General features: G+C 47.7%; 2 protein-coding genes across 2 annotated transcripts; both read left to right on the forward strand.

The window, feature by feature from the left end:
* Window positions 1-3,532: 3,532 nt before the first annotated feature.
* Window positions 3,533-4,252, forward strand: LOC309448389 (natriuretic peptides A-like; the record flags this gene model as incomplete). Its single annotated transcript, XM_082069863.1, has 2 exons — window positions 3,533-3,643; window positions 3,722-4,252. 2 exons carry the CDS (start codon window positions 3,533-3,535, stop codon window positions 4,250-4,252), a joined length of 642 nt encoding a protein of 213 aa, XP_081925989.1.
* Window positions 4,253-8,041: 3,789 nt separating this feature from the next.
* Window positions 8,042-9,949, forward strand: LOC309448390 (natriuretic peptides A; the record flags this gene model as incomplete). Its single annotated transcript, XM_082069864.1, has 2 exons — window positions 8,042-8,161; window positions 9,611-9,949. 2 exons carry the CDS (start codon window positions 8,042-8,044, stop codon window positions 9,947-9,949), a joined length of 459 nt encoding a protein of 152 aa, XP_081925990.1.
* Window positions 9,950-13,089: the final 3,140 nt, after the last annotated feature.

The following is a 13,089-nucleotide window of genomic DNA, read 5'->3' on the forward strand; positions in this document are numbered from 1 at the left end:
CAATCCAAGGCATTTTTCCAGGAAAAAAGTCAAGATTATACAAGAAGTGTATCTGACCAGTTCTATTTTTTAAGCAAACCCATTATTCACTGAATGGCTACTTGGCAAAGATCCTGAGCCAAAGGAATTCTGCAGGAAGGCTGGTTTGCCAAGATCCCACCTGTGCCATCCCATGCTGATGAGAGCTGGGCTCTGGAAGCAGCTCCACGGCACTCAGGAGGATCTGCGCACACTCGTGTCCGCACTGGCGGTCACAAATGACGGCACAGCTGTTCACTTCCAGCCTTTCACCCGGAGTGGACAGATGGGCTGCACAGTTGTACTCCTCCCATTTTCTTGCCCACACAACAGATGCTCCTGGAAGAATATATTCTGGTAATAAACCAGACCTAACAGGACCCCCAGATACAAACTGCAACACGGAGCACAAACATCTCTGCAAACCAAGTTCACCAGCAGACTCGTGCGCTGAATCTCTGGCAGTTCAGCTCTTTTGCACAGAGCAGCTCGAGGTTTAGTTTCTGTGCCTGCCTCAATCACTTAAATTCCATTATTTGGTTTTGTACCTTCTAACCAACATTCCCATAGAATGAAGACCCATTGCAGAGCTATTCAGGGCCAAACTAGAGAAAGCTTTGTTCTTCTCATGCTATTTTCAAATTACAGCTTTCACCCTGAAGCCACAGACTTGCTCTAGGAAGGACATCAGCACAAAAAGCTCCTAAACATGTTGCAACATTTAAGAGCTGACTATCTGAGACCAGAAAGCAGAGAGTGATTTCTAATGGACCACTGTATGGTGGAAAGGTCAATTCACACAGCCCAGGGACATTCTGCTGTCAGACAATGAGCTAGTATCTTGTGACAGTTGGTGCTAATGGGAAGGTTACATCAATTCCTAATAATCCTGGGCCTGATGGCTTGCTCCCAGCTCTCAGTAACCTTAGGATCAGGTACATTCTCATTGCCATAAAAACTTCCTGATGGTAAAATTTCAACACCAAAAAAACAATGAAGGGCAAGTGGTACTAGAGTTTGCTTCCTCAACATCCTCAGTCTGTTTCCAAACTCAGCTACACTAACATAAATTATGGGTCATTGAAATTATTTACAGTTAAAATAACAGAGGTCAGAGGAGGTTGAAGATTGAGCTGTGAGCACTTGTGAACAGAATCCTGCTCCATCTCCACAGAGGCTAAGCTGGTAATGTGCCATCCTATCACCTGGCATTTTGTGCGAACATTTTAAAAAGCCACTCTCAGAAAGCAAGAACAATTTCTTTCATATAAAAGGCTCCATAATTAGATCCCTGGGACTGAAGCCAGGTGTGTTTGTACTTTAGGTAATTTGCTGCATCCTATTAGCATTTAAATAATCAAAGCTAACCTTTGAAGTTAGCATGCCGGTCAGCTGGGGGAAGCTCATCTCTAGCGGTGTCATTTCCATCTTCACTGAGCAGCAGTGCATGAGTTTACTGACTAGGATTACAGAAGCTGCCGAGGAGAAAAGCCTGCAATAAAACTACTCCTACACAGAAAGAACCATAGAGATATCTTTCTCAAATGTGTTTGCTTTTGGGTACCTGCTTATAAGCAATGTTAGGCAGCAATCTAGATTTGGCCTCATCCAAGGCTCAAGTCTGCCTAGTTTATTACTAGAGGACTAAATTGTATTTATTTCCCTTGGTCATCACACAGATCCTATACACTCTCACTGCTTTATCCCTCTCCACTCCTGTCTGTCTTTACTACACACAAAATCAAGGATGATGCACATCTCGCCTTAGCTATCTGCTCTTATTCCATATTAACAAAACACGATCATCACACGTGAGCTTCCTTCATTTGCATACCGTGCTTTCAAAACATGCGCCTCATTTCTCTGCCAGATTCTTCTTTGCTGCGATGCTTTATACAAAACCACTCGCCAACTATTAAGACTGCTGGATCCAGAAACCACTGTCCCACAGCTGCTATTACAAGTTTGCTTCCAATCTAAGATGTTTTGTCAGCTTTAGGTAGATTTGTGGAACTGAAGGACAAGAAAACGAGGGAAATGGGTGTAAAAACACAATGTATGTTGTTGCTTGTTCATACAGCACCTAGCAGTTCACAATGGCTTGGTTCAAACCCCTCAGAACTCAGAGGAAAAGCTTTCTTTGGCTCTGCTGAGCTTTAGGACAGTCTCTGAAATGAAGGCCCAAGCAGAAATCACTGCGCATCAGCTGAAATCAGAGAGATGGATGAGTCTACTGGCTACAAACAAGGGGGAGCACAAGGCAGAGAGTGTAATTGCTTTAATATTACCAAGGTGGTGATTGAAAGGATCCTGTCTGCAGCTGTTCCCACAGGACATCATGGGCTCTGCCTTGCCTTCTGTAAGGATCTAACAGGGTCATCGTGATTTGCACCCCAGGACCAGTGTAAATTGTGCTCATTTATAGTTGAAATTCACCGCTCACACAGGAGAGATGCTGAAAGTTTTACTGAAAGTAAATAAGAAACTTCTGCAAAGCTCTGAGGCAAAGGAAGGAAGTTTCATACAGACAGGCAGCCTGTTACAGTCACCAAATTGGTAATTCAGACACTTTTATCCGGGGAGCCTAAATCCAAAGATCTACAAAATCTCTTTCTTTGGGCAAGGCCCCTGGGCATTCTGAAAACAATATATTTTCCATAGGAATTTCTCACTCCAACCCATGCTGTTGGGGACAGTTGTTGCCATCATTTATGGGAAAGATGTTGGGATATGAGGAGAGGGTGGTAACTCATTCACTGCTGTAACCAGGGCACGGCTGGAGAGCCAAGTAAGGTTTATAGCAAAGTGGTCAGCTATACCATCGCTCAGAGTAGAGTTAAGCCACTAAAAGGTTAGTGTCTCTTAGCTATAGAGGGAAGCGTCTGCTGCCAATGCCAGAGGAAGGAAAGAACAGTCATCACATGAACTTGCAAGGAAGGAAAACCTCCCAAACCCAAATCTAGGATGTGGTCTATCCACATAGCACAAAAACACGCATACAGAGAAGGAAGAGCTTTTGGGAGCTGCTGCAGACAGAGGAAAATTCCCCATTCCCCTCACTTCTCTCTCCCATGGAGAAGAAATTATCCATCTCCATCCCCTTGGAGGGGAAATCAACCCCCTCTTGGGCCAGCCGACAGCTCCTGCGCCCCTGCGGATGTGAGGCAGAGCAAATAGGCAGAAAGTGCAAGGCCCTTTCACTGCATCAACTCCCACCCTACAGTGATGGAGAGTGGAGGGGGTGGAATTGAGTGCAGCCGGGAGGGGAGGAGATGACTTGGGGCAGTTCTCTCCCTCTGGAGGAGTTGCTGCTTTCAGGGTCCCCCCCTCTCCCCGAGGGTCACCTGTGGGGCCAGTTGTAACCAGTTCCCTTATCGAAGCTGGGGGGCACTCCAGCTCCTGCGGGGATCTGGAAGGAGGCAGCTGAGCTCCCTCTGGGCAGAGAGTGGGGATATAAGGAGAGACATCCATGGGCAAAGCAGCGCGGTGTCGGGCTGGGATAGGATAAAATAGGATGCAGCTGCCGGCTCTGTGCTGTGCGACCTCGCTGCTGCTGCTCGTCCTGCCATGGGCAGGAGCGCAACCTGCCGGCGGCGAGCGCGGTGCGGAGCTGCGGTCCCTGCAGGTACCGGGGCGGGCCGGGGCTCTCGGGGTGGCCACCCGCACCTGTCCCGGCGCTAATCTCCTCTCCTTCCCTCTCCAGGCCCTCCTGGAGGCGCTGGGGCAGCTCCGGGAGGAGGAAGGGGAACTGGGCCTGGAAGACGAGCCGGTGGCCGGGGTTGAGGACGGCGGCTCCGAGTGGGAGCTGCCGGGGGCGGAGGTCGGTGTCCCGGAGCCCGGTGTCCCGGCAGCCCAGGGGCAGAGCCAGTGGAGGAGCCTCCTCTCCTCCTACAGACGGAGACACTTCTCCGGCTGCTTCGGGACGAGGATGGAGAGGATCGGCGTGCAGACGGGGCTGGGATGCAACGAGTACAAAGCCCGTAGGTGCCGGGTTAGAGCCCGCGGCTCCGGGAGCGGGGGAGGCCGGAGCTTGCCCCGCAAAGCGGAGCGGACGGGGCTCAAAGCCTCGGAGCGGCTCTCCCAGCAGCTCTCTGCCCTTCTCTCCCAGGTCTCTGGAGAAGAGGGAGAAGCTGAAGCTGGGACCGGCTCCCAAGCGCTTCCTGAGCCTCCAGGCCAGTGTCCAGCAGCCAGGCTGCCCCCGGAGCCTCTGCGGGGGTGGGGTACGCAGCAATAAACTTTTGTACAAAGCCTGCACTGCCTTTTGTGAGTGTTTTTTTGGTCACAGCATAGCACACGGTCAGAAGATAAAGAAATCCCCTCCAGAGCGCTCCTCTCCCTCTACCTTAAGGACTCGGTCTTGACCAGAGCATCCCACCCGGTCTGGACAAGCCTTTGCCAGAGGGTTGCAGCAGCAGGAAGGGTGGTGTTTGCATCCTTCCAGAACAACGATCAGTCCAGGGGCACTGTCAGGCACCGCTGCCAGCTCTGGGACCGTGGCAGTGAGCTGGAATGTCTTTCCCAATGGCTGCTAGCTGTGAGTCCTCCCAGGAGGTGGGCACTGGGCTTGGGGTTAATTCCAGGTAGCGTCCCTACACGTGCCCCTATCCTACAGGTCCCAGTGCCAAGCTGGGGTGCCACTAAGGACAGAAGGGCAACATCGCTTTAAAAATACACTTGGCAGCGGCCGCTGCGGGCGAAGGGGCCGCGGGGCCTTCAGCACCCGGGACAGAAGCCAGTCGAGCCGAGCGCCGGCCTCGCCGGGCTCCCGCTGCCCGCCCGGGGCTCCCGCTGCCCGCCTGGGGTTCCCGCTGCCCGCCTGGGGTTCCCGCTGCCCGCCTGGGGTTCCCGCTGCCCGCCTGGGGCTCCCGCTGCCCGCCTGGGGTTCCCGCTGCCCGCCTGGGGCTCGGCGCTGCCCGCCAGGGGCTCCCGCTGCCCGCCTGGGGCTCCCGCTGCCCGCCTGGGGCTCCCGCTGCCCGCCTGGGGTTCCCGCTGCCCGCCTGGGGCTCGGCGCTGCCCGCCCGGGTCCAAAGCGCAGCCAAGCCCAGCTCAGCACAGCTCACCCGAGTGCTTTCCCCCAAGCTCATGTCACTCGGCTTCAGCAAAGCCCCCTCGCTTTCCTGCACAGGTTTTGTGCAGAGCTCCCTCCAGCCTCTCAAGACAAGGCTGTGAAGCGCAGGGAGCCCAGAACAAGCAGAAAGGCTCCCGGCTTTGCCAAACACCTTACTCGAAAGGTCCCCACAACCCCATCCCACAGGCTGCAGGGGTAATGTGCCCATTTCCCAACCCTAAAACTGGTCACAGTGGATTTTTTACAACAAACTGCTGCCCTGTGAAGACTCCCAACAGGGTTTTTACTAGTCAAATAACCAGCTGAGCATGGGTAAAGCCTTGGTCTTGTGTATCCATCACTGAGCTATAAAGCCTAAAGTTCATATTAACTTTGCCAGGGTGACAATACTGAAATACCACAAGCAAACAAACAAGTGAGCTTATAGCGTCAACAATGATCCAGCTGAGTTCCGACATTTTACACTCTGTTTGCTCTGGCAGGACAGCAAGACTGATAATAGAGAGCAGAATCTGGCTTTGAAAATACAAGAGCTACAGAGACAACTGTTTTATCCCACCTACATACCTCCATACACAGTATGTGAAATAGTGCACAGAAACCTCCTTGTCTTAGAAAAACGTTGTCAAGGCTGAAGTCAGGACCTTCCATCTCATTTCTCTGCTGTCGAATGCAGAAGATGGAAAATGAACAAAGCAGTAAAAGAAAGGAGTATCTCTGGGTACAGGTTATTCAATATAACCCTAGAATATCAGATTGTTTCACAGGGACAGATCAGTCAAACCAAAATATTAATTTTTCACACCTGATATCATGTTCCTCAGTTTCTTGCTGCGGCATTTGTGCCCCAGGGGTTGTTTTACAGATGTGCTGAGCGCTCAGGCAAAACCCAGATCAAGCTACAGAGTGTTTTTGCACTAGAGAATACTTAGCGGGGCAGGGAGGGGGAGAAGGGTGAAAGGAAAAGAAAAAACAATAAGAGATCCTAGTTATCTTAAATTGAACACACAATATTAATGAATCATTCCGGTTTATCTTCTCACACTTCCTCAGTTTACAAAATGAAGTTACGCCCTGGCACAAACGCACACATACACACCCAAGAGCAGCAGTAAGAGAGTACTTGTAAATAATTAGTGAATTATACAGACTGTACAGACACTGCAGTGTGGAGTGTTAATTTAAAAAAGCTATCGAGATCTTTGTTAAATACAATTTGAATAGCATGAAATGAGAATGTGTTGGGGCACAGAATAATACAAAAAACAAGCACTGCCTCCACTGTAGTGATGAAATAAAGTATTGGGGAAAAATGGAGTGTGCTTATAAAAAAGGACTTCAGAATGCACGCAGAGTTGGGCTGACTTCAGGCTATATTAGGAAAAAGTAGCATTTTGAGCTTCACTTCACAACCTTGAGAGTGCCCTTTCTAGTATAATTTTGGTAGCTGATCATATGAACAGTGTGTGCACATGTTTGTACACAAACACTGTGTGAAGATATTTAAGACATGAGAAATATTTTATCATTCCATTATTATTTAGAAACTGTACTCAGGAGAATCTTTTAATGTCTATATTCATATTAAAAGTAATGAAATTATTACTAGACTGACATATTCAATTTGCTCATATACTAGTTGTTGTTTCAATTTAGAATAACAAGAAACATTAGGAAAATGCAGGATAAACAATCTGCTTGATGGTGCAGAACTCTCCTGCAGTTCTGTAAAAAAGACTGATTTTTAGTTGCACTATATGCACAAAGATGATGCTGCAAGAGGAATTTGCAGTAAATCTGTATCTTTGTAATTTCTTGTTGAAGCACAGGCAGTTTTTAGCTCACCTTGAGAACTCCAGCTCTCAAATATTTTTGGTTTTAATCTATTAAACTAAACATTTCACTTTAACCCATCGCTAAACACACATATACACAAATTCGTCCATTCTTCCTTGGGGCCAAATTCTGAAACCTTTGCTAAATAACACCAAAAACTATTTATCTAAAGTTCTCATCCAGCAAGTTGCTTTCCTGTACAACGGCACACGAAGATTATTCCTGAATCTGAGCATCTCTTCTTTAAATTTTATTGACACGGGGTCAAGCCTTACCATCGATGTTTAAAGAAATCCTACTGATTTAAATGTTTAGCTGTTAATAAAGACCAGTGTTTTGCAACGGTGTCGAAGTCACTTGTCAGGGGGGCTGGAGGTGCCCGGTGTCCCCGCAGAGCCCGTCTAGAAGTTATTGTCTGTACCAAGGTGCAGATCGAGGCGTCTCTGGTGTTGGCAACAAGGTCTCAACAGTGATATCACCCCAACAGCCATAGAGGAAGTGGCCCAAAAGTGGGATTTTCAGCACACTCCATGGAACGCGGTGGTTGTGCATATTCCATATACGGAAAGAAAACGTGCACGATACTTTAGGCGTCCTAAACCAGTTTTATCTTCAGCCTTTACTCTTCACCAAATACTCATCGGAAAAGGTTACTGTTTTCCCTGTAAAAGGTAATTTCCCTATGGAAAGCTTCAAAATGAGCAGAGTTTAGAGCATTTTCAGGGTCGTTTCCCATCTCCGTAAATCTGACCATAGGGGTCTCTTGAAAGAAAATTGCTAAGAATTTCCAACTGGACTATGTAATCACAGCGCCTGGTATCAAGAGGAGGGGGAGTGACATGAAATCACTGACTTGTGACATACATTCCTCAGCAACAGCAGCTGCTGCCTAATGACAGCTAATAAAGGGAATCTTCCCTTGACAGAGCTGCATGCCTGCAGTGGGACTGGAATGTGCCCCAGATAAATCCACTGATAACCTAGGAAGCAGAGATCACACCCAAAGAGTATAAAAGACGAGCTTCGGAAGAGAGGGGAGAGGACAAGGAAGAGAGAGACCTGAAGAGACATCTCTGAAGAAACAGCTTGAACTTCTTTATTCCCAGCGAACCCGGCGCCATGGACACTAAAGGCTCGTTTTCCTGCGGCTTCTTCTTGCTGCTTCTCATCCAGCTCCAGCCCAGCAGAGCCAACCCCATCTACAGCCTCAGCCCAGCCAAAGAACTGGCCAGCATGGAGGTGAGGACTCTCTCCTTTTGCAAGGTTAAACTTTTGGGGTCCTTAGCGGAGTGTGAGGTTGTGGTTTTGCCTTTCTTTTGCATGATTGGATAGCCATATTGGTGAGCACATGCTGGGGGACAAAGTCTCGGGTCTTCACAGGGGTTCAAAGAAGCTCTACAGAGCAATATCCTGCAGAGCTGGGTTCACCTGAGCTCTGGGGTAGCGGTGGGAAACAAAATTCTGATGCTATGGGATGTCTGCTTTGGGTTTTCAGTTCTTTTTCTCTTAAAGATTCACCTTTCTGGGAACAAATCATCACAGTAGCTTTATCAAAATAAACAGGAAACATACGGCTCTAGATTTGTGGATTTAAGAGAACTGGCTGAATGTGGATGGGAGATGAGGAGGTAAAGCAGAGCACCCGAAGTCAAACTTTTAGAAGAGTTGCTAGGGAAATAGTATGATCATTTAGTGTGACTTATCCAGAAAAGCTTCTAGAGCTATGAAATTACTACATGCGTGTTTTAACGAATGAGAGAGAACACCCACTGATGCAGCAAAATACAAGCTTAAGACTCGTCTTGCAAGATGAAGTCTGAAAGCTCAAACATTTCCTTGGACTGGCACCAGTGACCGGCTTCTTGCAGCATCAGACCCCGAGAACAAACTCCTAAAATCCTTAGGACAGTGTCAGCCCAAGCGGGAGCTGCCGTGTCTCCAGCGGCTGGCTCAGAGCGGCTTCCAAATGCACTCACTGGCTCCAAGCCGTAAGGCTCCCTCCTCTCCAGCCTGCAGATGGACAATTAGACTCTTCTAATAGGCTGAGCTGCCCTTGAGGAGGTTCTCTGATCCCTCTTACACAAAGATGTCAATATTACAGAGAATGGTACCCAGGAAGAAGTCACATAGCAGACATAAATTTAGCGTATAGGTATTTTTAGGGGGATGCATGTTACTTTAGGGGGATGCATGTAACTCGTGGGGCAGAGATTAGTGAGAACACCAAGAGCTTCTTCAAGTGATGCCCACTGAAACAGCCAGGGGTGACAAGCAAGCTGCTGGAAAGCAGCATCGCGGGCAGCTTCTGAGAACACGGGGGTGGGCTGTGGATTCAGAGGTACTTTGAGATTGTGTGCCATCGGTTGGCTGAGTAGTATCTCCCTGTACAACTCAGATCTTGTTTTTTTTCTCTGCCAAGAGCACTTCTAACCTTGCCAGCAAGATACATTTCTGCAGCAAGCAGCTTCAATCAGCGCTCAGCTAGAGATTCCCATAGGTAGAGTAATTGTGAAGAGGGATTTACTGCAGAGCACAGAGCCCAAGTGCCACCGGCAACCAAGGGATCTAACCTGACAGTCTCCCCGAGGGTGGCTATGGGACCGTTGATGAACACAGAATGGATGACTGTAAGAGCTAGTAAATGACCATAAAAGTAGGACTGTGATGAAATTAATCCTTCTCTTACAGGCTCTGCTGGAGAAACTGGAGAATAAGTTTGCAATGATTGAAGCCCTGGAGTCCAATCCTGACCTGCAAGAGCCCAAAACCCAGGAGGAGATGCCCCCAGAACTCACAGATGACAGTGAGGAGCAGAAGGCTGAACCCAGGCTCGCACCCAGCACCCCTCTGTCCTACAGGGACCCCTTCCTCAAGAGACTGCGGGGGCTGCAGATGCCCAGGATGATGAGGGATTCTGGCTGCTTCGGGAGGAGAATTGATAGAATCGGTTCCCTGAGCGGAATGGGTTGCAACGGTGAGTCCCGCCTAAGCCGTTTCACTGTGACACACGAGCATGTTTTCATTTAAGTTGTCAACAAGACAATTTGAGAAAGGAATTAATTTTAGTCTAAGCTAGTACCATTTTTTCAAAACAAAGCCTGTGTCTATTGATTTGGTCAGTAAAACCACTGCTGGCAGTAGTGGTATATACTGAGAAACAGATTCTAGTAACATTTATTTCATGTTTGGTTTGCAGGTCCCAGGAAGAATTAGGACAACCTCCCTAGACCCTACTTCGAAGAATGCTTTACAGTACCTGTTCCTCCCAAGACGAAAGCCAGATGCTTTCCAAACTCTCCAACAGAAAGTTATTCCTATTTCTATTTATTTATTTATTTATTTATTTGACTTTTTTTTAAAGAACATTTCTTACTCTAGCACCAAGAGACCATCTTTAAATAAAACTAACACGTTAGACATCTATGCTGGACCTCTCTCCTGTCTGTTGCATTAAATTTTCTTGTATTTTCCTAAAGTCAAAAGCCTAGGTTTTATTGGTACTTTGGTACCCATGAGGCTGAATCTTACTTACACAAGACGAAGAAAGTATGAGCTTGGTAGAAACAAAATAGAGTTTTTCACTAGAGTTTTCCATCTGCGCTAATAAATTATAACAGATTAGCAGGGAAAAAAGCTTACTCAATGTTGAAAGACCAATACGAGTCCTCCTATAGACAGGGGTTTCACTAACAAGAGAGTCCTTGTGCTGGTATTGATTATTCAGTCAAGGGAACCGCACTCCACTGACACAAATCCCTCATCTACGCAAAGTCTACAGGAAAATAAATAAGAGAAAAATCATAACACTCCACAAATTTCAAGATAACCAGAGGGAGGAAAGGGAATTCATTGTATATGCTTTCTAGCACTGACCAAATAAAGGTTACGAGCATCAACAGAAAGATACATCATTAACTGTGTCTTGTCTGACTCTGCATGTGGCTGAGGTGCCGATCCCCAGCGTTTCTTGATGGATTCTCAACGTGTTTGAACCCTATCATGGTATTTCTCATGCGAGGGCAGGTAGGATCACCCCAGTTACAAAGCAGCTTGGGCATAATATTTATCACTTATCACTCTCTGGGAATGGTCCCTCACAATGTTATCCTAAACATGGCTAATGGGGACACTGCAAATCTGATAAAGGTTTCATTTAAGCCTTCGCAGCTAGATTTCACGTCTGTGATCTGAATTTGGCACAAACCACATCCTACCCCACCCCAAATGGGGTTATATTGCCAAGACTACATTCAGTTAGCACCTCAAGAACCAAATTGCCTGGATTTCCAAGTCAGCTACAGCAATGGCATTGAGCCCAGGCTTAACGTAACTGTCCTGCGATTGCACGTAGCACTAGAAACTGCGTTGAGCATCTGATTTTGGGTCTCGTTCCCAGCAAACATTACTCGAGCACCCCAGAAAGCTCACTCAGCACCTAAGAACACAGCAGCACCAGGATGGACTCAACTGCAGACATCTAATTCTCACTTCCCATGTGCTGCTATAAAGGAAAGTAAAAACAATGCTGGTACTCTAGCAATAACAGCCCTTGCTGGAGCTGAATTTTACCCAGTCAAGCAAAACTTGCATAGACACTGTAAATTGTCCCTCCCTGTCAGCCCCTCAAGGCACAAAACACTAATGAGTGCAGTGGAATGTGCTAAAAACGGCAAGAAGAGTTGGTGCGGCCTGACCTAGAGCCAGGTGGGTCCAGTATTAACAGCAAGCCAGTTCCCGGTGGAATAAGTCTGTATTGGCTTGCAGACAGCATGGTAATAGACCCTGCGGTCTGGGAGAACCTAATTGTGAGCAGGCAATCTAGGAAAAAAGCATCTCTGTGGCTGGATTTTTACTGCTACTCCCATAAACACAGTGAGCTGTAAAGCTCCCCCAGGGAAATCTCACAGCCAGGTCAGAGTGAGACTGCACGCAGAAACGAGCACTTGGAAAAGCTGAATGAGAGAAACTCACATTCGCTCTGCAGGTAACGAGCATCACCCCCAAGGACAAGCAAAGCTACCGGTGTGGTTGTGAGAGCAGGAAACAGTGCTGGGAACAGCCAGTCCCAAACACGCAGACTAAACCAAGGACATCCGAAAGTGAAGTGTCTCTCTAGAGCTCCATGTGTTACTTTCTGAAGAGGGTACAGACTGTGGCCCAGAGGGCACATATAGGAAACACAAAAGGCTCTACTGGGAACTGGCTTCCAGCAAAGCCAGGAATTTCAGCCTGTGGGTGCAGAAATGAAGGAGCTTGGAGCCAGCTAGCAAATTAATTCATTAATCGTGTGTGTCACCGAACAGCCGCATGCACTGGGACCCAGCAGTATCAATGGCAAATGGCACAGCTCTGCTCTTCACCAAGGGTCAGCAGGCTGACCTTTCCAGCAGGGGAAGAAAAGAGGCACAAGGGGTTACCACAGCATGGGATGTATGATGTGTTCATGCTCCACCTTATTTGCAGCAGCTTGGACTTGTGTTTGTGGCTCAAAAGACTCTAAAAGACAGTCCTGTTGTCCCATATATAAACCAGGTACTAACCTGACAGCCTTTTATTTCTTCTGCTGTTGCTGTCAAAGAGAGCTAATGCAGATTACGTTCCAAGTAACTATTCAGCACCGAGCATGGGGCAGGGTCCTGAAATCCTGCCCTCCTCCACCCTGTCAGACAGCAGAGTGCTTTATAAACCTCAAGCGACCCCCCCAACACAGCACCCAGGATGTATTGAAGTGCTATCGTGCTCATTGGGCAAAGGAAGGAGTATCTCAGTGAGATCAGATAAGGACCAGGCTAATACCCTCCACCCAGCTCTAATGATATTTGCTACCTCCTGCAAGGCCAGACTTCAGACTTGCTTCCTAACAGCTTCTGGCAGTAACCCTGACCGGCAGCGCATAATTCAGCAGCTTTCTTTCCTTTGAAACACAGTAATTACACTGTAAGGCATGAGCCTCTTCTAGAAAATGGTCTGCTTGGTGCATTTCACAGTGAGAAGGAAAACACCAGAGCGAAAGAAAAAGGCAGGATAAGACCACAAGATGGGCTCTTGGACCTCACTGCTGGCAACCAGAAACAGTCTTCGGTCCTTTTTATTGGTTGCTTGTAGTAGTTTGAGTCCTGCCTCTCCAATCATCCTATCTGGACAAAATTAATTAGTGTGACTGGTTC

This window comes from Streptopelia decaocto (assembly GCF_964273445.1).
Source record: "Streptopelia decaocto genome assembly, chromosome: 20".
Lineage (NCBI taxonomy): Eukaryota > Metazoa > Chordata > Aves > Columbiformes > Columbidae > Streptopelia > Streptopelia decaocto.